This window comes from Carcharodon carcharias, chromosome 18, assembly GCF_017639515.1.
Source record: "Carcharodon carcharias isolate sCarCar2 chromosome 18, sCarCar2.pri, whole genome shotgun sequence".
In the NCBI taxonomy this organism is placed as follows: Eukaryota; Metazoa; Chordata; class Chondrichthyes; order Lamniformes; family Lamnidae; genus Carcharodon; species Carcharodon carcharias.
Genome location: NC_054484.1, coordinates 65,593,992 through 65,621,226, shown reverse-complemented (window position 1 = coordinate 65,621,226; position 27,235 = coordinate 65,593,992). Strand labels below are relative to the sequence as shown.

Here is a 27,235-nt window from a genome sequence, read left to right as displayed (position 1 = left end):
CACATGCTTAAGAAAAGTGGTCAAGGAGAGTATCCAATCTAAAACTAAGGAATACAAAGTGGCAAAAACTAGTTGTAGGCCAGAGAATCGGGATTTTTTTAGGAAACCAGCAGTGGAAGATTAGAAAGCTAATAAAGAGGGAGAAAGTTGATAATGAAAGTAAATTGGCAAGAAATATTAAAACAAACAGTAAGAGCTTCTATGGGTATATAAAAAGCGTGGCCAAATTGAGCATGGGACCCTTGGAGGGTGCGACTGGAGAACTGATAATGGGGAACAGGGAAATAGCAGATTACCTAAACCAATATTTTGCATTGGTCTCGACAGTAGAGAACACTATAAACATCCCAAAGATATAAGATAAGCAAGGAGCTAATTGGAGGGAAGATCTTGTAACAGTCTTTATCACGAGGGACAAAGTATTTAATAAACTAATGGGACTAAAGGCAGACAAGTGGCCAGGACCCGATGGCCTGCACCCAAGGGTTTTAAAAGAAGTGGCTGCAGAGATAGTGAAGGCATTGGTCAAAGTATTCCAGAACTCACTGGATTCCGGGAGGGTACCAGTGGATTGGAAAGGGAGGGAGACAAAAAGCAGGAAACTATAGGCCAGTCAGCCTAACATCTGTGGTTGGGAAAATGCTAGTGTCCATTATTTAGGAAGAAATAGCAGGACATTTAGAAAAGCTTAACGCAGTCAGAGTCAATATGGTTAGTGAAAGGGAAATCATGTTTGACAAATTTGCTAGAGTTCTTTGAGGATATAACAAGCTGAGTTGATAAAGGGAACGAGTAGATGTAGTGTATTTGGATTTCCAAAAAGCATCCGATAAGATGCCACATAAAAGGTTATTGCACAAGAAAGGAGCTCACAGTATTGGGGGTAATGTATTGGCATGGATTGAGGATTGGTTAACACAAAGAAGACAGAGAGTCGGGATTAATGCACCTTTTTTAGGTCGGAAAGACGTAACTAGTGGAGTGCCACAAGGATCAGTCCTAGGCCCTCAATTATTTACTATCTATATTAATGACTTGGAGGAGGCAGAGTGTAATGTATCCAAATTTGCTGATGATACAAAAATAGGTGGGAGGGCATGTTGTGCTGAGAACATAAGGAATCTGCAAGGGGATATAGACAGGTTGAGTGAGTGGGCAAAAGCTTGGCAGGTGGAGTTTATTGTAGGAAAATGTGAGGTCATGCATTTTGGTAAAAAAAATCAAAAGGCAGATTATTATTTAAATGGAAAGAGACTCCAAAAAAGTGCAGCACAGAGAGATCTGGGTGTTCTTGTGCATGAAATACAAAAAGTCAGCATGTGGGTGCAGTAAGTAATTAAGAAGGCAAATGGAATTTTGGCCTGTATGGCTAGGGGGTTGGAGTTTAAAAATAGGGAAGTCTTGTTACAACTGTACAGGGTGTTGATGAAGCCGCACCTGGAGTACTGTGTACAGTTTTGGTCCCTGTATTTAAGAAAGGATATACTGGCATTGGAGGCAGTTCAAAAGAGATTCACCAGGCTGATTTCTGGGATGAAAGGGTTGACTTATCAAGAACGGCTAAACAAGTTAGGCCTTTATTCATTAGAGTTTAGAAGAATGAGAGGTACCATGGAAACGGACAAGATTCTGAGGGTGCTTAATGGGGTAGATGTTGAGAAGATGTTTCCACTAGTGGGGGAATCTCGAACTAGGGGACATAGTTACAGAATAATGGGACACTCATTTAAAACTGAGATGCGAAGGAATTTCTTCTCTCAGAGGGTAGTGAACATCTGGAATTCTCTATCCCAGAGGGTTATGGAGGCCAGATCACTAGAAGTATTTAAAGAGGAAGTAGATAGATTTTTGAAATATTGGGGAGTTGAGGGCCATGAGGAGCTGGCACGAAAGAGGAGTTGAGGCCTGGAGCAGATCAACCATGATCTTATTGAATGGCGGGGCAGGCTTGAGGGGCCAAATGGCTTACACCTGCTCCTATTTCTTTTGTTCTATATTGTAAATTAGACTGCATCATTCTCCTTTCAGCTGCAAACTTCGCACAGTGTAATAAAACATGCTCCACCAATTACAGGAAACCCTCCCCACACTCCTGACACAAACCATCAACGTGTTTCCCTATTAGAGACAGAGACTTATTGAACTCACAGTGTCCAATTCTAATCCTGCTCATAATCATCTCATCCCTTCTACAATTCCCAGTGAAGTTACTAGATAAATTCACATTGTTTTTAATCTGACATAAATGTCTTCCTTTCTCGTCCATCTCTTACTTTTGTTGCCATAATGCATATAGTTTCCCTAAATAATAGGTTTAATTTCTGTCTTCCCTAATGAAATCTCAATATTTGGAATCAAATGATTTATAGAACTTTTAGCCAACAAATCTGCTACCTCATTCCCTACCACACCTTTTTGTGCTAGCATCCATAAAAAAACCCACTACAGTACCCAACTATGTATGTTATGCGATAAATGAAAATTTTTAAAAATAAAATCCTGTCTGGATTCAGAAAAACAAGGTTAGATAGAAACCAATGCTGATGATGAATCTGAACAAATAATGACGCTCAGTGGCTTTACCTCCACTACCCATGGTAAAGCGAACATAATTGCCATCAACTCAACTGAATATACTGATAAACTATCAGATAACCTTTTCACAATCTTAACATTAAATTCAGGAAAAAAAAGCTGCTGAACCTGTCCTTCCCATCCCTGGATCAATAGAACCATCAGGAAAAGTTGAATATAAGCTAACCAATTCTTATCTATATATTCTTTTACGAAACTAGACAAATTAAAACCTATACTGTTTCCTTTAAATTTGTCCAGTATTATAAAACCAACTGTTGGATGTTGAAAGTACTACAGTAGAGTTCCTGACCAGCATGCATGTATGCTGATATTAAAAACTTGCAGGCCCAACTTTTTTTTATTCATTTGTTCATGGGATGTGGACAACGCTGGATAGGCCAGCATTTATTGCCCATTCCTAATTGCCCTTGTTCAGAAGGCATTTAAGAGTCAATCACATTGCTGTGGATCTGGAGTCACATGTAGGCCAGACAGGTAAGGACAGCAGATTTCCTTCCCTAAGTGGCATTGTACAATCAGCAATGTTTCATGGTCATCATTAGACTTTTAAAATTCCAAATGTTTATTGAATTCAAATTTCACCATCTGCCATGGTGGGATTCAAACGCAGAACATTACCCTGGGTCTCTGGATTACCAGTCTAATGACAATACCACTACGCCACTGCCTCCCCACTAAATCCACTAAAACACCTTTTGCACCCCCCCTCCAAACTTCCCCTTCATTTGCGATCCATTCTCCCAGCTATCTTGACAGACACTTTTGGTTAAATAGTTGTCTTTCTGCACTACCAAGTTCACCCAATAATTCAAATCCATCCACCTTCTCCTTACTTCAGGAAGCATTTCTCCATTCTCCACCTGTAGAGCTATTATTGGAGAAGAAATAAAAGCAACAGAACAAATTCCAAATGATTGAGACTGAATTATGTCCAATATTTCCAATAAGGTTTCTGCTGCTGATCCATATGCCTGGCATCCAAAGTCAACCTCTGATTGTATCATTGCTTGATATATTCTTAATAAAGTTCTCTTATCTGGTCCCCAATCATATCCAGCAATACATCTCATTAAATTAATCACATTTTTACAGTAATGACTGTTGTTACAATATGTATTTTCCATGTCTGAGCGCAATCAAACCAGCTCCCTAAAAACTTAAACACCTTTACCATCTCGATTGGTTTTACGATATAGATACAAAATATTGCCATGCAGATTTCTCTTTCCTGTAAAGAAAACTGCCTGAGTTTTGAATTAGAAATTTTAAATCCCCACTGCCTAGACCAGTGCTCCAATGCCCCTAAAACTTCATGAACTTTATTCAGTACATACTTAACACTTCTTATCTTTTCCAAATTGCACCATCATCTGTATACAATGACAATCCCACATCCTTACCCACATAATCATAAAATTAATCAAAATATTAAAAAGAACCAAACTAATCACACTTCTCTGTGGTGTATCATTCTCTACCACTGCTGTATCCGATAATTCCATGCCCACCCTACCTGCATGATACAACTTACTAAGAAATCCTTTATCCAATTAAACATACGCCCTTCTATACCCAAGCCTTTTAACTTAAATAAAAGCTCATCTTTCCACAGCATATCATATGCTTTTTCAATATCAATGAAGACTGCTATAAGGATTTCTTTATTATATAAAGCTTTCTTAAGATATCAGTATCTAACCTCATCACTTGATCCAGTGTGGAACAAAACTCCTTAAACCCACTTTGATACTGCGTCAGAAGCTGCTTGCTAAATAATAAGAGAGCCGTCCAGTAACCATGTGCTCCATTATTTTACAAATATTGGATGTCAATGCTATGGGCCGATATGATGACGGGCTAGATAAATCTTTTCTGGCTTTCCAATTGGCACTACAATAGCAAAGTACCCTTCTCCCATACTAAATTAAAAGCTCAAGAAATACTTTTGAAACCCCATCCCCCATGTAGCAAAACATTTCATAGCACATTAGATCCTTTCCAGGAGCTGTATTTTTAGTATTGTTAATTGCCTGTTTCAGCTCACCTAAAGTAAACCAATCATTTACAGGATTGCCCTTATTTTCACTCCTCCTGAGAATATCCTGATTTTTCTCAAGAAAAGATTTGTGGATCCTATAATATTCAGGATCTAAATTATCACTACTATGTATCTTAGCAAAAACCTTTGACAATATATTTGCCTTTTCCAGGTTGGTTTTAGCAATACTGGAATAGTTTTAATCTTACAAGTTCCATTAATCCTCCTAATTTTCTCCTAAACATCATCTATCAATGTATCTCTCCCTATACTATCATAGTAGCTCCTCCAATACTCCTTTTTTCACACTTAATAACTCGATAAGCTGTGGCTTTCTTCCTATTATGATGTAATACTGCTTCAAACACATAAGCTTTGTGCACCAACTTGAAAGCTTTATCCCTCTCCTTTATCGCCAAATCACAAACCGCATTCCACCAAGGCACAATTCTTTTCTTCCCTATTCCTTTCTTTAATGGAGTAGACACTTCTGCAGCATCCAATACTATATCACTTAAGTTATTATTTAAAGTATCCACGTTTTCCGTAAATCCCAGCGCTTTAATGCTATCCGCACACCTCTTCAGAAAAACCATCCACTATGTTTTACAAAAACATCACTGTGAATTCACCTTTGTTAAGTCTTCAATCAAACGCAACCCTACTCTTCCCCATATGGAAAAATGATCACGTCCAACTGTAGAGTCTTCATTAAAATCCCATTCACATCTTCCTTCCAAAGCACTGGAAACGAGCATTAGATCCAGGCACGATAAAGTATTTTTACCAATAATTATTCTAGTGCCCATCCCATCATTCAAGCACACCAGATTACAATGGTCAAATAAGTCTTCCACCATCCTCCCATTTCCATATATATGACCACTACACCACTTCGGACTATGTGCATTAAAATCCCCACACCACATAATAGGCTTTTTGACATCTGATATCAAGACTCCTAATTCTACAATAATAAGATCTTTAAAAGGATTGTAAAAATTAATCAAAAGAAAACTATCAGCCCGCCCACGTAAAATAGCGGCGCACCCCTGATGGGGGGGAAAATGTTTCCCTAGATCTAAAATAGTTATTTCCCTAGTCAGTTCTGCAATATATTGCTCCAGGAATCTGTCAGAAAAACATTTTCCAAGCTCATCTTCTAGACCACCCGTGCCAATTTGATTGTTCCATTCGCTATGAAGGTTAAAGTTCTCTACAATTATTACATTGCCTTTGTTAGAAGTTCCAATAGTTTCTTGTTTAATGCTCCATTCAAGGGTATAACGACTGTTAGGGGAACTATAAACTACTCCCACCAGCGTTTTCTTGCTATTCCTAATCTCCACCCATACTGATTCTTCTGAGCCCAGGTATTTTCTCACTAATGTCCTTATCTCATTCTTTACTGTCAGGGTTACCCTTCTTCCTTTGCCATTCTGTCTGCCTTTCCAAAATATTGTGTACCCCGGGAAATTTATCTCCCAACATTGGTCACCTTGTAATCATGTCGGTCTAATGGCAATTAAATATAAACCATTTACTTCTATTTTTGCCACTAGTTCATCTATGTTTTTGTGGATGCCATGTGAATTCAGATAAAGAGCCTTCAATTTCATTTTTTTACAATGATTCTCTGTATGGACCTTACTTGATTGTGCTGTTAAATTCTCTACACCTTTCTGTCCCACTCTGCTTGTCTTTCCTATGTCACTACACTGTTCAGTTGCCTTGACATTCCTTTTTGGATTTCAAAATGCCCCTTTACTTGACTGCCCCGCCCCATTAGTTTAAAGCCCTATCCACAGCCCAAGTTATACAATTGGCTAGGACATTGTCCCAGCCCAATTTAAGTGGAACCCATCCCAAAGAAATAGCTCCTTCTTCCCTGAGTACTGATGACAGTATCCTATGAATCGAACCCCTCCTTCCCACACCCAAAATTCTATAGAATTCTATACTCTTACTATCTCTTTGTATATTTCTAGCTAGCTTTCTCTTATACTCTAATTTTTCCACTTTATTAATCTTTTAGTCTTTATTTGCTGTTCTTTATATTCTGTCCAGTATTCTGATTTGCCACCCATCCTTGCGCAATTATATGCTTTTTCTGTAAGTTTGATACTATCTTTTTAACTTTTTTAGTTAACCATGGATGGTGGATCCGCCCCTTGGAATATTTCTTTCTCATTGGAATGTATCTATTCTGAGTATTCTGAAATCTCCCCTTAAATACCTGCCACAGCATCTTATTGACCTATTTTGTAATCTCATTTTCCAGTTCACTTTGGCTAATTTTGCTTTCCTGCTCTGATAATTGGCCTTATTTAAGTTTAATACACTAGCCTTGGACCTACCCTTCTCTCCCTGAAACTGAATGTAAAATATTATGATCGCTACTTCCAAAGGGCATTTCACTATGAGATCATTAATTAATCTGTCTCATTGCACAATACCAGGTCTAGTATAACCTATTCTCTGGTTGGCTCTAGAACATGGTGTCCTAAGAAACTATCCTTAAAATGCTCTATGAACTCTTCATCTAGGCTACCTTTTCCCATCTGATTTATCCAGTCTATATGTAGATTGAAATCCCCCATGATTATTGCTGTACCTTTCTGAGTTCTCATTATTTTCTTCCTTTATACTCTGCCCTACCATGTGGTTACTGTTAGGAGGCCTGTACACCACTCCCACAAGTGACTCTCTGCCTTTATTATTTCTCATCTCTACCCAAACCGTCTCTACATCCTGGTTTCCTGAACTTAGATCATCCCTCTCTATTGTGTTAATACTATTCACGGGATGTGAAATTCGCTGGATGGGCCAGCATTTATTGCCCATCCCTAGTTGCCCTTGAGAAGGTGGTGGTGAGTTGCCTTCTTGAACCGCTGAAGACCACATGGTGTAGGTACACAGTGCTGTTAGGAAGGGAGTTCCAGGATTTTGAACCAGTGTCAGTGAAGGAACAGCGATATATTTCCAAGTCAGGATGGTGACTTGAAGGCGAACTTCCGGGTGGTGGTGTTCCCATCTATTTGCTGCCCTTGTCCTTCTAGATAGTAGTGGTCATGGGTTTAGGAGGTGCTGTTGAAGGAGTCTTGGTGAATTCCTGTAGTGCATCTTGTAGATGGTACACACTGCTGCTACTGTGCGTCGGTGGTGGAGGGAGTGAATGTTTGTGGATGTGGTGTCAATCAAGTGGGTGGCTTTGTCCTGGATAGTGTCAAGCTTCTTGAGTGTTGTGGGAGCTGCACTCATCCAGGCAATTAGAGAGTATTCCATCACACTCCTGACTTGTGCCTTGTAGATGGTGGACAGACTTTTGGGGGTCAGGAGGTGAGTTACTTGTTGCAGGATTCCTAGCCTCTGACCTGCTCTTGTAGCCACAGTATTTATATTGCCAGTCCAGTTCAGTTTCTGGTCAGTGGTGACCCCCAGATTGTTGATAGTGGGGGAATTCACTGATGGTAATGCCATTGAATGTCAAGGAGCGATGGTTAGATTCTCTCTTGTTGGATGTGGTCATTGCCTTGCACTTGTGTGGCATGAATGTTACTTGCCACTTGTCAGCCCAAGCCTGGATATTGTCCAGGTCTTGCTGCATTTGGGCATGGACTGCTTAAGTATCTGAGGAGTCGCAAATGGTGCTGAATATTGTGCAATCATCAAGGAACATCCCCGCTTCTGACCTCATGATGGAAGGAAGGTCATTGATGAAGCAGCTGAAGATGGTTGGGCTGAGGACACTATCCTGAAGAACTCCTGCAGTGATGTCCTGGAGCTGAGATGATTGACCTCCAACAACCACAACCATCTTCCTTTGTGCTAGGTATGACTCCAACCATTGGAGAGTTTTGCCTTGATTCCCACTGACTCCAGTTTTGCCAGGGCACTTTGATGCCACGCTCGGTCAAATATGGCCTAGATGTCAAGGGCAGTCACTCTCACCTCACCTCAGGAGTTCAGCTCTTTTGTTCATGTTTGATCCAAGGCCGTAATGAGGTCAGGAGCTGAGTGACCCTGGCAAAACCCAAACTGGGTGCCAGTGAGCAGGTTTTGATAAGCAAGTGCTGCTTGATAGCACTGTTGATGCCCACTTCCATTACTAAAATGGGGCGGTAATTGGTCAGGTTGGCTTTGTCCTGCTTTTTGTGTACAGGACATACCCGGGCAAGTTCCCACATAGCTGGGTACAAGCCAGTGTTGTAGCTGTACTGGAACAACTTGGCTAGGGGAGCAGCAAGTTCTGGAGCACAAGTCTTCAGTACTAATGCTGGAATAATGTCAGGGCCCATAGCCTTTGCAGTATCCAGTGCCTTCAGCCGTTTTGATACCATGTGGAGTGAATCGAATTGGCTGAAGACTGGCACCCGTGATGCTGGGGACCTCTGGAGGAGGCCGAGATGGTTCATCCACTTGACACTTCTGGCTGAAGATTGTAGCAAATGCTTCAGCCTTATCTTTTGCACTGATGTACAGTGCTCCCCCATCATTGATGATGGGGATATTTGTGGATGTGGCTCACGAGAACACCAGTCCCAGCATGGTTCAGGTGTAGACTATTCCAACGGTACAGATCCTACTTTCCCCAATACTGGTGCAAGTGCCCCACGAGCTGGAACCCACTTCTCCCATACCAGTCTTTGAGCCATGTATTCATTTCTCTAATCTTATTTGCCCTATGCAATTTGCTATGTGAATCAGGTGATACTCCAGAGATTATTACCTTTGAGGTTCTACTTCTTAAATTCTGCTGATGGCTTATGCTTCATATTCAAAATGAAACAAGCACTTTTTCCTGCACAGTTCACAAATCAAAACTAGCCATGGGATGAACAAGCATGCTGCTCAAGTTTCCATACCTCCTTCACGAGGTCAGTGCTCTGGTAGTTGGACTGGCTGATATTGCTGCTTTCTTTTGAGTATTTTAATTTGGGTGACTGTTCTTTGCCCTACCCTCATAACTCAATTTACATAATGTTCAATCAGAACAAATGCACAGATGTAAAAGGAGACAGTCTCACCTTATCCACTAACAATTACTTTGGTATGGATTTATTTCATTTATATGGAATGCCCCAGAGATGATCTGAGCGTTCAATCCTTGGTTATGAGAGGTAAAAAGGAGTAATTACTGATGAAGCTGTGTTGAATTACTGTGTTACACCTTCATCTCCAAACTAATGATAGTAAAAGAACTATGCAACACCTTTTAAAAGGTATCCTTTTTATTTTAAAAGATCATAAAATCTTCAGTTATTAAATGAAGCCCCAAAGTATAATACAACTGATTTTAATCAGATATTAGCTTTTGACTAAGACATTTTACAGCAACATTTCAACTCTGCCACATAGTACTGACTTTAAATAAACTGATAAATATGTTTTACAAATCAGTACATTTAAAAAAAATGATTACTGGGTTACAAATAGATATTACTACAAAAATGTTCAAAATAATAGACATAACTACTTTCAAAAAGAAACGTAATTAAGTAAACTTGGGCTTAAATGTAAGCACAATGTAAATCAAAATATTAAATTTGTAATACTTGTTATTGATGTTTCAAACACAAGAGAATAGCCTTGCTTTTTTTTTTACAAGAAATTTTCAGGCAAACCAATAAGGTGGGTTTTTAAAAAAATGTAGAGTACATTATTTAACACCTTGTTTATCCTGAAACAAAACAAATAGTAACAATTGACTGTGGTAAAATTTGTGTACTTAGTGTTTGGAAGAAGAAAAAAAAGAAATTTATAATCAGAAATATAAATAAATATTTTGACAAATATTTAATGTTACAAATCTGATAGTTTATAATGTTCTTACCAAAAATGAATTCACCATTATTAGTGGTATCTTGTGCAATAGGGCGGCAGCTTCAATCACTCATCTGTGCTGTTAGCTAGTTTTATATGGTTCTAACACAAGATCATCTATTTGAAACATTAACTCTGTTTCTTTCTCCATAGATGCTCTTAGACTTGCTGAATATTTCCAGCATTTTCTGTTTTTATTTTAGAAACACAGATAACAAAGAAGTACAGCAAACACTTAGGAAGGCAAATAGTATGTTAGCTTTTATTGCAAGGGGATTGCAGTACCCAAGTCAAGGAGTCATGCTGCAATTGTACAGGACTTTGGCAATACCACAACTGGAGTACTGTGTACGGTTTTGGTCTCCTTATCCAGGAATGATATGCTTGCCTTAGAGGTAGTGCAATGAAAGTTTATCAGATTGATTCTGGGAATAAGAGGATTATTTGTGCTCTAAGGAGATTGAATAAGCTTATATTCTCTGAAGTTTACAATAATGAGAGGCGATTTCATTGAAACATAGAAGATTCTGAGGGCTTGCATTCACAGAATTTTCAATTATATTTTCCTTGGCTAAGAATCAAGGATTAGGGGCCCTGTTGCAGGATAAGGATTGAGATGGGGAGTAACTTCTCTCAAGTGTTGTGAATCTTTCAAATGCTGTATATAGAGGGCTGTTGGATGCTCAGTTGTTGAGCATATTCAAGGCTGAGATTAACAGACTTTTGTGCCTTAAGGGAATCGAGGAATATGAGGATCAAGTGGGGAAAATGGAGTTGTAGTCAAAGAGCAGCCATAATCTTGCTGAATGGTGGAACAGGCTTGAGGGGGCATATGGCCTTCTCCTACTTCTTATGGTCTTACCAAGTGATTCACTGTATCCTTTTAACAGCACGTAATACTTTTATAAAATGCAAGATTTTTTTTTTGAAAGATACTTGAAAGTGCTTTAAAAACTGTCACAAACTAGTCTGATAAATACAATTAATAACTATTATAAACAAATAAACTCGAACATTTTAAGAAAAGGAATAAACATTACAGATACAAGATGGGTCGTTTAATTAAGATAAAAAAATCTAAATTTTACAGACAACTTTTATGACCACTGACGTATGCTACATTATACAGCTGCTCTCTACAAGAACAGATCGATCTACATCTCAGGATGGAAAATACAAGCTACTTCTAAAATAATGTCTCATTTGACTGTATCTACAAAACCCTGATTTGTTTTCTATGATCGTGGAATATGTGAGCCTTTTAATGACAAGTGTTTCTGCAATTTAAAAACTGGGATACTTGTGTAAGCAGTTATAAGATCACACCCAGAGTCAACTCAACTGTATATGAGGAAGGTGAAGGGATTATTGCTTGCCAATATTACATGTGATTTTAAAAAAATAACATTTTGCTCCATGAAACATATAACACATCCTCGCTACATTAGTGTTTGCAGACATCCAATCCAACTGAGTTTCAAAACCGCTTAAATAGAAGTTATTTCTTGAACTTTGAAGCAAAACCCAAAATATCTGCAGTTCTAAACATAATTAGTCACATGACTATGCTGTATTTTCTAGAAATATTGCTCAAAAGACATTAAGCACAAATGGCATAAAAATGTTCTGTACTATACAAATACCAAATCTTATATTAAAAAAGTTATGTTTTTTTCTGTCAGGTTTCAGTGCATCTTCATGAAATTTTCAACTGATACAAAATTCTACTGGCTGAAACAGCAGAAAAAATACTTCTATAGTGTATTGTCTCACTGCTTCTTCCTTCCCCTATGTTTACAAAATATACCGTATGTCTAATATATCTGTCCAACATGTTCCTCAAAGCTAAAATCTGTCCATTTCAGCCATTTATTTCCATTGCAAACATGCCGATGAAGTTTCAATAGTGTCCTCGAAAGCAGAATGGAAAGCTGTTTTGTTCTGAAAGGTGACAATAGATTCATTTCCTTCTTGATAAGTTCTTTAGATCTTTCCTGATGAAAAAGAATGAACCATAGGTTTGATTTATTGAATACTACTTCAAACACTATATTTTTATTTCTGGTCAAGGAGTAACAAGAGATCCATACTGCTAGGAGATGACTTCATGGGTATCAGCATTTGGTTTCTGGCTCACTTGTACTGGTGGCAGTGGCTTACTGTAAAAATCTGTCAAATAAATTAAAAGGGAAATGTAATAGATATTAGAAATAATGGCATTTCCTAATTAGCACCAACCAACTAGAGTGTAAACCAATTGTAAAAATAGTTGTTTGGTAGTACAGAACTTGAGTATTACTGAAAAAAGACATTTTGTTGAAATTTTTTATCTTGCACTCATTAGGATAATTGCAGGAATACCAATGTCAGGGGAAGCAACAACTTTATACTGTATGAGAAAAGAGAGTGCTGACTGGTTGGCAAGTGGACTCTGAATGGTAGAGGCATTGCCATGTAGAATGCACTACTTATTGGTGACTGACTATTAATTGCCAAGCATTGTTTGAAATTTAAACCAGGCAGCTTGACTCTAAGCAATGCCTTGACCAGAGTCAATCTTTGACAAAATGTCTTTTTTCAGCAAAACCTTAGTTCTTCTCAAAACAGTTTTTTTCACAGTTTATTAACACACTGAAACCTTCGTAACAAGGGTAAATTACTGTTAGAGAAATAATTTTCATATACTTGGTCTTAAATAACATGACTATGTTGTACTACTCTGGACAACACTTGGGTTCTTCTTGCATTTATTTATAGAGCATCTATCATGTTAATTTCTGATAGTCATTTGGTAGAATAGAACTTGAGTATTGCTGAAAAAAGATGTCAAAGCTTTTCATCTTGCACTCATCAAGATAATTTGCAAGAATATCAAATGTAAAGGGAACAACAATTTATACATCACGAGAAGAGAGTGCTGATTGGTTGGTAAATTGATTCTAATTGGTAGAGGCATTGCCATGAGAATGCACCATAACTGAAGACTGACAGTTAACTGTCTAGCTGTGTCTTTTTTCAGCAATACTCATGTTAATTTCTCTTATGGCACCTTAGGCAATGAATTACTTTCAACTGAAAGTGCAGTATCTGTTCTATAAACAAAGTTCACACCAATTCTCACCAAATCCTTATGAGGAGATTTATTAATTCAAATGAAATATCATTCACAATTTGTGTTTAAAAAGCTACAAAGGTCAGTGGTTAATTAGCTGATCAGAGCCATGCTATAATTGGCCCAACTGCCCATTGGATAGGTGGGAAATCAGTTATTATGTCATGTATGAGTGTGTGAGTGCATATGAGAGTGATATATTTGGGAAGGGAGCTGTTGCACCCACTGAATTTTGCTTCAGTATGACTCAATATCAAAGGAGGGAAACAAGGGTGAAAAAGAAAGGAACAAAGGAGAAAAGGATTTTATTTTCATCTTACTAGTGTTCCACAATAAAGCAGAATTATAAGGATAACTAGATTAGTAATCTAAATAGTAAAGATTACATATTAATTAGGTCAGTGAAACAACACCGGGTGCTGCAGTGATACGTTAATTTATTGGACTTCTCTTTTTGTTCATTTCTTTCCAATTTTCTCCCTTCACACGAAGTGGCCATAATAACTTTTACCAAAAATCCTGTACCTTACACATGCTCCTCTTCTGAAGGCGTTAAATTACTTGCCACAGTTATGGTTCTACAAGTGGTAGTTGCTTGTGGGTACCTGGCCCACAAAGATAAATATTTTTAGATAGAGTTTTAAATAGAGTTTTGATCATGTGTGTTAACAGCACAGACTGTTTACTTATTGAGAGCATCATAGTCAAGCCTAAGCTTGCTACTAAACAATATCTACATAGGTATACTTACAACAAGGGCCGCTAGATAGCAATCAGGTGTTAGAATCCTTGTAGCTAGAAAATGCTTCCAACATATTATAAAATGCTCATATTAACACTGACCACTTAGCTGCAGGATGGTGGTCTCCTCTACTTTTGGGGGAGACCAAATGCAGATTGTGTGCTTGCTGTGTTGGATACTTCCATTCAGTCTGCAAGCATGACTGAGCTTCTGGTTGCTTACTATTTTAGTTTTCCGTCCTATTCCCACTCTGACCTCTTTTTTTTCCAGGAAGGTTTAAACTAACTTGGCAGGGGAATGGGAACCAGGATGTAGCATTAGAAAGGAGAAACAAGGTCCACATAGGATTGGGACAGATTGGGCAGTAGAGTAAGAAATAGTAAGGCATTACATGGGATCAGACTAAAAGGGATTGAAATAAGGTCTAAATTAGGTTTACAGCGCATGTATGTGAACACACAGAGAATGGTAAATAAAGTTTGTGAGCTGCAGATGCAAGTAACCACATCAGAATATGATGTGGGGATAACGGAGACCTGTTCAAAAAAGGACAGCACTGGGTACTAATTATTCCTGGATATCAGGTGTCCAGGACAGAGAGGAGGAGGGATGGCAGTATTGATTAAGGAGAATATTACAGTGCTGGAGAGGGAGAGGATATCCGTGAGGGATCAAAGACAGAATCTATTTGGTAGAATTAAAAAACAATAGAATTGTATTCTATGGGTCACCAACTAATCAAAGAGAATCAAAAGACTATAGAGTAGTGATAATTGGAGACTTTAATTATCCTAATATAATCTGGGATAGTAATCGTGTAGATTGGCAGGCAAAACTGTAACAAAATAATGTACTGTATTTACAGAGAAGATGGTTTGGATACAGTTCAGGTACATTTCCATGATGGAGAAAGGTAGTGCAACCAAACGCAGAGCTTCCTGAATGACGCAAGAGACAAAGTAAAATGAAGCAGAAAAAAGGGGCATAAAACAGATAATACAAGCGAGAATCAGAGTGAACATAGAAAGTGAGAGCAGAAAAGGTTCTTTCATTTTTTGATTTGATCTGCTTATGCCGCTTTATTGGCTCAATAGATGACCACGCTATAAACAGTACCTGTTTGAAACACGTTTGCACTATAAACTCACTTAAGTGGATGCAGTTTGGCAATGCAATTAATGACGCACTAAACATGTAACAAATCTCTCTGACCATGTACTCTCAGAAAACGAGGAGTCAGAGTTCTTGTTCATGGTTTCAATTTTGGTGTGCCTTCATCCCAAATCAAACGGAAAGAGGTATTTGCTGAGTTCGAACTCCTCTACTCCCAACTATCCCGCAACAAACCAGCGTTCACTGAAGATGCTGAATCCTTGAAAGCGCACCTAGCTGATCTAGCGCAAGCATATTGTGGGATTCCGAACGACTGTCTGATTTCCACATGCAATGAGAATGTCTCACAGCATTGCGAGATCTTAAGACCAATCCAGACATACACATCAGTAAACTTGACAAAGGGATGGGAATAGTCACCTTTAACAAGCGTGACTATATCAACAAAATGCACACCATTCTTAATGACTAGTCAAATTCATATCCATTGGACCTGCCACTCAATATGACTGGACAGCCTTGCTTGAAAGTAAGCTAAAAAAAAAATGCTTGCTGGACTTGTGCAAGAGCGATGAGCTGCTGCACGATATATAGGACAGGGTTCATCCTCATGACTCGCTGCATCCTCAAATGTGTGCGCTACCAAAGGCACATAAAATTGATGTCCCTTTAAGCCCTATCTTATCTATGACTGGTACTGCACAGCATGAATTGACCAAATGGTTGGACGAATTGTTGCAACCAGTTTTGAACAAGTTTTTCAGATATATGATGAAAGATTCCTTCACATTTCCGAAGACCATACAGGACTTGTTCATCGATAGCAATGTGTGTCCATGTGCTCATTTGACATTGCCAGCCTATTCACCAATGTTCCACTTGAGGAAGCCACAGATATTTGTGCTGCAGCATTCTATCATGGCGGTCTAGGCCTGCCACCATTGTGTGAAACAGAATTCATTGCGCTTATGAACTCAGCAACTAGTGCAGTTGAGTTCGGCTCTAACAATACCATGTATGCCCAAGTAGATGGCGTTGCCATGGGATCCCCTCTAGGCCCAGCTCTCGCAACATCTTTGTTGGGTCCTATGAGAAACGTGGCTTTGATGGAATGACACCTAACCTCCTACCAATTGCATATTTCCAATATGTAGATGAAACGTTTGCAATATTTAAATCCGTAGCAGCATGTAATAATTTCCTTACATATCTTAATGGGATCCATTCTGCGCTTTCTACCTTTCTGCCATTCTACCTTTGAAATGGAGCAGTCAAATGAACTCCCTTTCCTTGATGTACTAGTTGAGAAATCTGCCAGGCGGTTCTCTGCCACAGTCTACTGCAAGCCTACTTTCACTGGTCAATATACACATTGGGATTCTTACAGTTTCACACGCTATAATATTGGCCTTATTGGCAACCTCGTAAATAGGGCTCAAGCCACTTGTTCACCATACAAGCTTGATGCTGATATAGGGCACATCAAAGACATCCTGCAGGATAAGGCTACCATGATCATTTCATTTTGTGCTGTATATCATGCAAACACATGAACGAGCCTTAGGCCATCAATTTCAGTTGTGAAAAGTGCCCAGTCTACCTCAGATTACTCTGGAAGGGTAAGGTATCTTAAAAATTTGTGCAACAGGTGAAGCTGGCTTTTTCACACTGCTCCTATAAAGTCGCAACACGAATGGTATTCGCCACTAACAGGATGCTGCCGTCAAGCCAAAAAAAGATTGTGCCGATCTCAAAAATGAATAATGTGGTATATGATATTCAATGCCAGTGTGATGCTAAGTATGTATCCTAAAGACTGACAGATCATATGAAACAGCAATTCCCATCCACTGTTCGCAATGGGCAAGGTACAGACTGTACCCAACCAGCCCATACTTCCAAAACTCAAAACACAGTATCCAACATTAGATGTAATTCTGTGATGGGACAACATTTACTAACTAATCCTCAGTGTGCTAAAAGTTGCGCTGACAACCAATTTAAGATCATCAGTCGGGCTCGCAGTGTGGCGCATTTGAGCGTGCTGGAAGCTACATACAATAATACTCAAGGCCCTGTTCTTCGCAGACAGAAAGGACATGTATACACATTGCGCCAGTTTTGGTTAAACAAAATAAGTGAGAGCCATTCACTGGTTCATTCCTCAGGGCAATGCCTTGGCCAGAATCAAACTGCCTGGTTTAAATTTCAAACAATGCTTGGCAGTTAACTGGTGTATTCTCCATGGCAACGCCTCTACCAGAGTCCACCTGCTATCCAATCAGTATTCTCTTCTCATACAGTATAAAGTTGTTGCTTCCCCTGCGACTGACCTGGTGAGTGCAATATGAAAAACTTCAACAATATGTTATTTTTCAGCACTACAGAAGTGAAAAAGGAAGTGAGAGAGGCAAAGAGGGGTCAAAAAGAGACTGGAAGCTATCATAAAAGGGAATCCAAAATTCTTTGCTGGGCATATAAATAGTAAGAGGGAGCTGGCTGGGTGGGGACCAAAAAAGGGGATCTACAGATGGAGGCAGAGGGCATGGCTAGATACCAAATAAGTACTTTTGCACCCGTCTTTTCTAAGGAAGAGGATGGTACCAAAGTCATAGTGGAAGAGGAGGCAGTTGAGATACTGGATGGACTAAGAAACGATAAAGGAGAGGTGTGAGAAAGACTAGCTGTAGTTAAAGTTGATAGGTCATCAGAACCAAATAGGATGTATCAGAGGATGTTGAAGGAGGTAAGGGTGGAAATTGCAGAGGTACTGGCGATAATCTTCCAATCCTCATTAGATATGGGGGTGATGCTAGAGAACTGGAGAATTGCAAATAAGACCATAAGACATAGAAAAAAAATTAGGCCATTCAGCCCATCGAGTCTGCTCTGCCATTCAATCATGGTTGATAAGTTTCTCAACCCCATTCTCCTGCCTTCTCCCTGTAACCTTTGATTCCCTTACCAATCAAGAACCTAGTTATCTCAGTTTGTTACACCTTGTTCAAAAAAGATTGTAAGGGTAAATCTGGCATCTACAGGCCAATCAGTTTACTTTCTGAGATATCTGCACCTTTCTAATTCTGGTCTTTTGTGCATATCCAAATCATAATTGCTCCACCATTGGTGGCTATGCCTTCAGTTGCCTAGTCCCCAGGCTCTGAAATTCCCTCCCTAAACCTCTACATCTGTCTGCTTCCCTTCCCTCCTTTAAGACACTTTTTAAAACCTACCTCTTTGACCAATCCTTTTGTCATCTGACCTAATATTTCCTTATTTAGCTTGGTGTTATACTTTGTTGTAGAATGCTCTGTTTCATTATGTTAAAGGTGCTATATAAATATAAGTTGTAGTTGGTAGTAAGAAAGTTTTTAGAAACTATACTCCAGAACAAAATTAACAGTTAGGTCAACATATGGATTAATTATAGAAAATCTGCAGGAATTAAAGGCAAATCATGCTTAATTAATTTGATTGAGTTCTTTAATGAGTTAACAGGGAAGGTTGATAAGAGTTCTGCTGTTGATGTGGTATATATAGACTTCCAAAGGAGTTTGATAAAAGTGCCACATAACAGACTTGCCAGCAAAGAAGAAACCCATGGAATACAAGGGAAAGTGGCAGCATGGGTATGAAGTCAGCTGAGTGACAGGAAACAGAGTGCAGGGTGAATGGTTGCTTTTCAGACTGCGGCAATTTAGGGAGATTATCCAGGGGTTGGGACTAGGATAGCTGCTTTTCTAGATATATATTAATGGGTTGGATGTACAGGGCACAATTTCAAAATTTGCAAATGACACAAAACTTTAAAGTGTTGTGAATTGTAAGGAAGATAGTGATAAACTTCAAGAGGGCACAGGCTGGCTGTTAGAATGGGCAGGCATGTGGCAGATGAACTTTAATGCACAGGAGTGTTAAGAGATGCAATTTGTTATAAAGAATGAGGAGAGGCAGCATAAAATAAAGGGCACGATTCCAAAGTGGATGAAGGAACAGAGACACTGGGATATATGTGCACAAATTATTGAAAATGGCAGGTGATTAAAGAGTCATAAGGGATTCTAGGCTTTATAAATAGAGGTACAGAGTACAAATGCAAGCAAGTCACATTGAACCTTTATGAACCATTGGTTCGGCCATACTGGAACATTAATATCCAATTCTGGACACTACATTTTAGGGAACATGTGAAGGCTTGAGATACAATGAAGAGAAGATTTACAAGAATGGTTCAAGCGATGAGGAACTTCAGTTACCTGGATGTTCTTAGGGAAGGCTGAGAGGAAATCTTGATGCGCTTATGCAAGAGTAGGCAGAAAAAAAACTGTTCTCACTGGCAGAAGTGTTCAGAACCAGGGACACTGATTTAGGCTGAGTGCTAAAAAAAACCATTGGTGACATAAACTTTTTTTACACGGCAAGTGGTCATGATCTGGAATGCACTGCTTGAGGGTGTGGTGGGGGAAGGTTCAATCATGGCTTTCAAAAAGAAAATGAATAAGCATCTGAAGGGAAAAAAAACTGCAGGGCAGCACTGAAAGGGCAGGGGCAGCGGAACTAGCTGATTAACTCTTTCAGAGAGCCGGCATAGACATGATGGACTGAATGGCCTCCTTCTATGCTGTAATCATTCTATGATACTTAAAGTGTTCCAATGAAATTCACCCAAGCTTGAGGAACAGCACCTCATCTTTCGGTTAGGCACTTTATAAGCTTCCAGTCTCAACACAGAGTGCAACAAATTCAGAACAAGACCACTGCTCTTTTTTTTTCTCGCCCCACAGTAGATGCTGATAATGGTTCTGGTTTTACCATTTACAGTTCCATTAAACCCATATTTTGTTTTTTTTTCTTGTTCCTTCATCACCATCTTCTGCCTTATCCTTTTTTAATTTCATGACTCCTGCCTTCCACTCTATCACAGACCTTCCCTTTTATTCTTTCCTCTGCTCTTCCCACCACTTTCCCCCAAGCTCAGTACTTTTAGACCGCTAAACTTCTTCCAGTTTTGATAAAAGGTTAAGATTTATTGGCTTGAAATGTTAACTCTGTTTCTCTCTATGCTTATGGTTCTTGATCTAATTATTTTTAGTATTTTCTGCTAATGATTTCAGATGATTTCCAGCATCCATGCTATATTGTTTCTATGTTGGTGCAGTTGCTGGTTTGTGTTCAGTTTAGTAATAGAAACCCTGGTTGATTTTTCCCTCTAACTTGGGGCACCAGGCCCATTTGCAGTGCTCCTGCCCATATCCTGGCTGAGATCAATTAATTCAGAGGTTGTGTTTCTGATCTTCCTGGTCTGCATGACTTAGCAACTCACTACTTTAACTAGTTGAAGCATTGGAACAGTTTATACAGAGTTTATTGGGATGGGCAACAAATGCTAGCCTTGCTAACGATACACAAATCCCATAAAAGAATAAAAAAAACCACAATCTAGCTTTGTAATTATTGAAATTTTAGCACGTGAAGTCATTCAGTTCTTATTGCTTATGCTGATTTGGATGTTGACTTCATACAGTTCCATTATCTTGTTTTTCCCCATGTCCTTGTATATTCTTATCAGTGCCATTTGAAATTAGCAGCAATCATTTGTGCCTTTTATTTCACATAATGCTAACACTTAGGTGTGAATAAGTTTCATCAAACCTTATCCTTAAAGCATCTTGTGCTTATCTTAAGATCATGAACTTTGGATATACCTGCCAAAAGGAAATAGTATTTACCTTGCTTATACTAATTACCTTTTTGAAGAACCCCTGCCTTGACATTTAATCCTCTAGTTCAAAAGAATCCAGCCCCAGTTGACCTAGGTATTCCTTGAAATTCAAGATTTCTCATCTCTTATGTATTGTCTTGATAAATCTGTCTTACACTTTCTCCAGACTATTATATCTTTCTAATATTAAGGAGCTAACTCCCCTCCACTGTGTATTCTTCCATTTATGACTTCAGCTCTCGAAAAACACGTTTCCCTTAATTAGCTGCAGTATTTATTGCAGATGTTAAGTTTATATAAAAGCAAGTGTGTGAAGATATATGTAGGTAGAGAGGAACACACAGACAGACAATGAGCACGCAAGCCAATGGACACCGATATTCGCTTCGTGGTGCATTGGGAGTGTGGGGTGTCCAATATCACTCGGAAACCTGTAAGTACTTTCAACATATCTGTCGGGCATTTTAACAGAGTCAGCTTATTATCATTTTACTTCTGAGTTGAATGAGGACCAGTGGGCATGCTGTGGATTCGCATGATGTGGACTCAATTCCAGCATTTAAAGGGCCAATCCAAAGTGAAGTTTGAAGGAGGAGTTGGGAAATTTGGCACAGAGACTGCAATTTCAAGGTCTGGACTCGGAATGCTCAAAGTGCTCCATGAGGTGAGGTTTTCTGTGAATACAGTGAGTTTTTTTTCTTGGTTTTACCAACATACTATATATATATATTTATCTAAATAAGTTTGTTCCATTCAGTATGCCATTTTGTAATAGTTATTCACATAATACACTGCTTTTTTTTAGATATACCGGCTGTAATAGATATCATGCTGACAAGCCTGGAGAAAGCAAAAACTACTCCCAACAGATAACTCCAAAATTTGTCATATAAATTATGCAAAATAAATACATTCTTGCTATGAAATAAAACCAAAGTATCTAAAACCATCAAAAGATAAAAACAAATTACAATAATTGCTTCAGGGCTTTACATTGTATGTGATCATTGGTGGAGGTTGCTGCTGAACAAACCAAATGGAGTTCAAAATAAGCATGTCACGCAACACTGAACATTGAAAAAAAATTACCATTATGTTGGGTTTCACCAAGAGGTTCAAGTTTTGGAAGTCTGGTAACTTTGGGAGTACCCCAGCCGACTAAAGGAAGACAGACAAAATCACCATTAAACATGGAAATCTGGGTTGAAAAGAATCTTGCTACAATGTTGAAGTTAAAGTCCAACAAAGCAAGAACAAGCTTTTAAAAAGCCAAAACATCCAGGTGAGCTAAAATGATCTAAATAAAATTACAGCAAACAAAATATTCAAGAAAGTATGATTTAGAGAACACAAATGAAAACATTATAAAAATTATGTTGAAGTTAGCTACCTAAAGTATACAAGAACATTGAAAATAAATTTGATCCAGTAAAAATAGTCTTCAAGTTACTTAGATGCCCGGAAAATTGCAGAATTTGGCACAAGTGTGCTCATATTGTTGAAATACTAAAATGGTAGATTGGCCAGAATAAAAAACCTTGCAACTATAGTCGTTTGGTAGTACAAAACTTGAGTATTGCTGAAAAAACAGACATGCCAAAGTGCTTTGTCTTGCACTCTTCAGGGCATGTCACAAGAATACCAATATAGAGAGAAGACAACAATTTATACTGCATGTGAAGAGAGTGCTGATTGGTTGGCAAATGGACTCTTGATTGGTAGAGGCGTTGCCATGAGAATGCACCAGTGACAGTGACTGACAGTTAACTGCCAAGCATTGTTTGAAATTTAAACCAGGCAGATTGACGGATTGGTCAAGGCATTGCCTTGAGGAATAAGTCAGCGAATGGCTATCACTTCCTTTGTAACACTGAAACAGGCACAATGTGTGCACGTGTTCTGTCTGCAAAGAACAGAGCCCTGTGTATTAATATATGTAATTTCCAGTACACAAAAATGTTGGACGCTGTGGGCGGAATTTTCCCAAATTTGCATTAAGTGCAGTAGAGGGCGGGTAAAATGGCATGCTGCCCAGCGACGGTGGGTTTTCACGCTGTATCGTCCCAAGCCGGCTTCATTATTTACGCACTCCCTGGAAACATGCTGTCTTCATGGCAGGCGGGCTCCTCATTCGCCTGCCCGCCATCATCCACCTCTGCATCACCCTGGGCGCCATGTTTAAAGGCTAGCCGCAAGGACGCACGCATGGCTTCTAGCTCACCACTGCTGCCCAGAGACATGGGCTTTAAAGATAAGACTGCAGCGCCCCTGGTTTAATCACGGGTCCCTTGAGCGGCTGCTGGATGCCGTGGAAGCCCGTTGCAATGTCCTGTACCCTCGCTCTGGCCGCAGGATGGGCAGCAACGTGACCAACGTGGGAGGCGGTGGCAGTGGTGGTCAGTGCCAATGCCCTTCAGAAGAGGACAGCCAGCCAGTGTCACAAGAGGATGAATGATCTCCTCCGTTCCGCCAGGGTAAGTTGTGCACACTCCCTGGAAACCATGCATGCAACTGCAGGATGTGTTTCTGGTGGTCGCACACCAGCTGCACATTCAGCAAATGGAAGCCCTTGCAGTTGATGTAGTCCACTGTGTGTTGCAATGGAGATCTGCACCACATGAGTGCAGTCAATCGCATCCTTGCACCTGTGGGAAGCCCGAAATCTGGGCAAATCCAATCGTTCTTGCATCGTGGCTGCCCTGGTCCCAGGCGAAATGCACAAGTTGTGTGCTCTCGCAAAGATGGTATCCATGACCTGATGGATGCATTTGTGGGTGGAGGCTTGAGAGATCCTACAGAGGTCACCTGTGGAGCCCTGAAAGAAGCCGCTGGCATAGAAATTGAGCGTCGCGGTCACTTTCACAGCCAATGGCAGTGGACAGCCCTCCATGTGCCTGTGGCGCCAAATTCTGCAGTAAGTAGCTGATATGAGCAACCAGTTCCCGAGACATACGCAGTCTTCTACGACACTGGTTCTCGGTCATTTGCAGGAATGAAAGACGGCATCTATAGACCAGAAGTGTTGCTTGGCAACAGCCTGCGATGACTCCCTGTGGCTCTTGGGCGGCGTGTGCGGGAGCCCCAGCCACCTCTTCTTCCTCTGTGCAGCCAGGAGCCTCAGTCGCTCTCTCCTCCGTCTTCTTCGCATTCTGTAGGCCATCAGGCATATAGTTAGTTCGCCAGACTTCATGATTGTGATGCATTTCTCCTGCAGGATGAAAGGGAGAGAGACATGTGGTTAGCATGGGTGTATTAAGAACCTGTCCTGGTTAAGTGTGATGGCCCCTTAATGTTTCCTAGAGAGTGCTGGCCACCACTTGGATGGCCAGAGATCACTGTGCTGCATGGCTGCCCTGTTAGCTTGAACCATGGGGGAGGCTGGTCCAAACAGGGATGCTGACATTGCAAGGGGCTGTGAGCACCTCCAGCAGTGACTGCTACATGGCCAGCTTTAGCGAGGAGGTTATACAACGTTTGCACTCCAACTGCTCTGCAGTCCACTGAAGTGCTCATGAATTTGCAGTCTGTGCTGGGGGCTGGGGGAGCTCTGGAGAACTTGGTGGCACTTTGATGCCTTTGTGTTGCTTGAGTGGGCAGATAAGCTAGGAGCCCAACCCCAATCATGTCAATGTCCCTCCGCCTGAACTGTCTCAGTTGCAGAGGAATGGTCACTTTCTACAGGTTTCCTAAATGCGTGGCCACTTCCCTTGCCCACCTTACACTGCCACCCCGAATGCTTGTGCGCTCTATTCAACGGCAAGGCTGCCCTTAACCACCACCCTCCCCTCCTGCTACCAGTCGCCTCAACGGCAAGGCTGCACTTGACCCCCCTTCACAAGTCGCATCAAGGGCAAGGCTGCACTTGGTCCCTGTGCCCCCTCACCCTCACAAGTCGCCTCCGAGGCAGGGTGACATTACCCGCCCCCTGCCGTGCCCCTGAAGCCAGGCGACCCCGGTGAGCTCTGCAGAACGTTGCTGTGTACTCACCTCCTGTTCACCCAAAGTGCAGGCCGCCATTCGGGAAACCTGTAGAAAACGACCATTCCTCTGCAGCTGAGACAGTTCAGGCGCAGCCACATTGATATGATTGGCACGTTTCCTGTCGACGTGGACAGATGATCCAGCAGGGGGTGCAAGAGCCTGGCGGGATGGCCTGATAATGACACGCTGATGTATTACAGTGAGGTTCCCGACAACCAATTCTGGGCTGAGTGGACAATCTCAACCTGCCTTCCTACTGTCGTGAAACTGATCGCGCCATATTGTCCGCTCATGCCACCTATCACACCCGCCGCCAGCAGGCACAGGAAATTCCACCTTGTGTTTTGAGTTTTGCAATCATGGGCTGGTTGGGTACATTCTGCATCTTGTTCATTGTGAACAGCAGCTGGGGCATGCTGTTTGATACGATCTGCTAGTTTTTGGGATGTACGGCCTACATACCTAGCATCACGCTGGCACTGAAATTAATATCCAACATAACTCATTTGTGTAATAGGCAGCAAACTTTTAGTGGCGAATACCACTTGTGTTGCTGCCGTTCGCCACTTCAAGGTTGCTGCCGTCAAGTCAAATAGACGTTCTGTGTATCACACAAATGAGTAATGTGGCACATTCATTTGTGCCAGTGCGATGTCAGGTATGTAGGTTGTATACCCCAAAGACTGGCAGATCACATCAGACAGCATGTCCCAGTCGCTATTCACAGTGGGCAAGGTACAGACTGTACACAACCAGCCTGAGCTTGCAAAACTCAAAACACAGCGTCCAACATTAGATGTGACTCTGCGCTTGGACAACATTTACTAAATAATCCTCAATGTGCTAAAAATTTAAGATTGTCAGTCAGGCTCACAGTGTGGCACATTTGCATATACAGGAAGCTACATATATTAATACACAGGGCCCTACAAAACAGAGTCCACTTGGCAACCAATCAACACTCTCTTCACATACAGTATAAATTGTTGTCTTCGGGACCTGGGTTCAAATCTCACCATGGCAGATGGTGCAAGTTGAATTCAATAAAAATCTGAAATTGAGAGTCTGATGATGACCACGAAGCCATTGCCGATTGTCGTAAAAACCTGTCTGGTTCACTAATGTCCTTTAGCAAAGGAAATCTGCCATACTTACCTGGTCTGGCCTACATGTGACTTCAGACCCATAGCAATGAAGTCGACTCTTAAATACCCTTTGCACAAGGGCAATTAGGGATGGGTAATAAATGCTGGCCTAGCCAACGACACCCATACCCCATGAAGGAATAAAAAAAAATTGGTGTTCTTGCAAGTATCCTAAGAGTGCAAGACAAAAAGCTTCGACTTGTCTCTTTTTTCAACAATACCTTACAACTTTCTTGATGAATTGGGCAAGTGTTAAAATGGGGTGTTAAAATTTTCATTCTCAAGATGGCGAGTTTAAGTTCAAAAGGCATTTTGCCATTTTTTTGTCTCTTACAGGATGAATCATCCCCCAGAATAGGCTTCCTTGTAGTTGGTGAGGGCATCCAAAACCTGATCCAAGAATAACCTGGAGTCACCAAACCTCTGACAGACTTACATGTATGGAATCATCCTATGTATCTTAATCCAGCAACAATGTCTGATTCTGATATCTAATAGCCATGTCCAGGACATACTGGGAAGCAAGAGGCAACAATAGCCATCCACATAGTATCTTTAATTAAGGGAGGAACTTGAACTTGGAAGGTCTTGGTAACTGATAAAGCGTCTATTAAACGATACCGAACTTTTGCCTAGTTAACTTAGGCAATCCCCTGAGGACACTCTATCCATGAATATAAAATCCTAGGGCCTTATTTGAAATACAATACCTGGTCTGGACAAAGAATTATGACTTAGCTTTGGGGCTTGATAGCAAAGATCCAAACTTGCTTTAGGAAACCTCAGGCTAAGATCTATATCCTGATGGGACTACCAATTTTGAATGTGTTTCTTTCTCTAATTTATTTGCTTTGGCCCAGAGGGTTTAGCACTCTGAGGAAAACTCTCTATGATGTTCGTTATCAATTACCTTAATTAAAGATGCTATGTGAATGGCAATTGTTGCCTGTTTCTTGCCAGT

At 40.3% G+C, this 27,235-nt stretch overlaps 1 protein-coding gene across 3 annotated transcripts in view; it reads right to left on the bottom strand.

Annotated features, from left to right (window-relative positions):
- Window positions 1–9,849: 9,849 nt before the first annotated feature.
- The window catches only part of arl13b (ADP-ribosylation factor-like 13b), a 93,261-nt gene continuing 75,875 nt past the window's right edge, over window positions 9,850–27,235 (bottom strand). For 2 of the 3 annotated variants that reach the window (XM_041210990.1, XM_041210992.1), the window contains exons 10-12: window positions 22,238–22,306; window positions 12,550–12,628; window positions 9,850–12,453 (exon numbers count right to left, since the gene is read on the bottom strand). In XM_041210990.1, the coding sequence (XP_041066924.1) occupies window positions 12,552–12,628; window positions 22,238–22,306 (146 nt within the window). In that variant the 3' untranslated portion in view covers window positions 9,850–12,453; window positions 12,550–12,551. The remainder of the gene's footprint in view (window positions 12,454–12,549; window positions 12,629–22,237; window positions 22,307–27,235) is intronic. The other variant, XM_041210991.1, reaches the window with a different exon arrangement.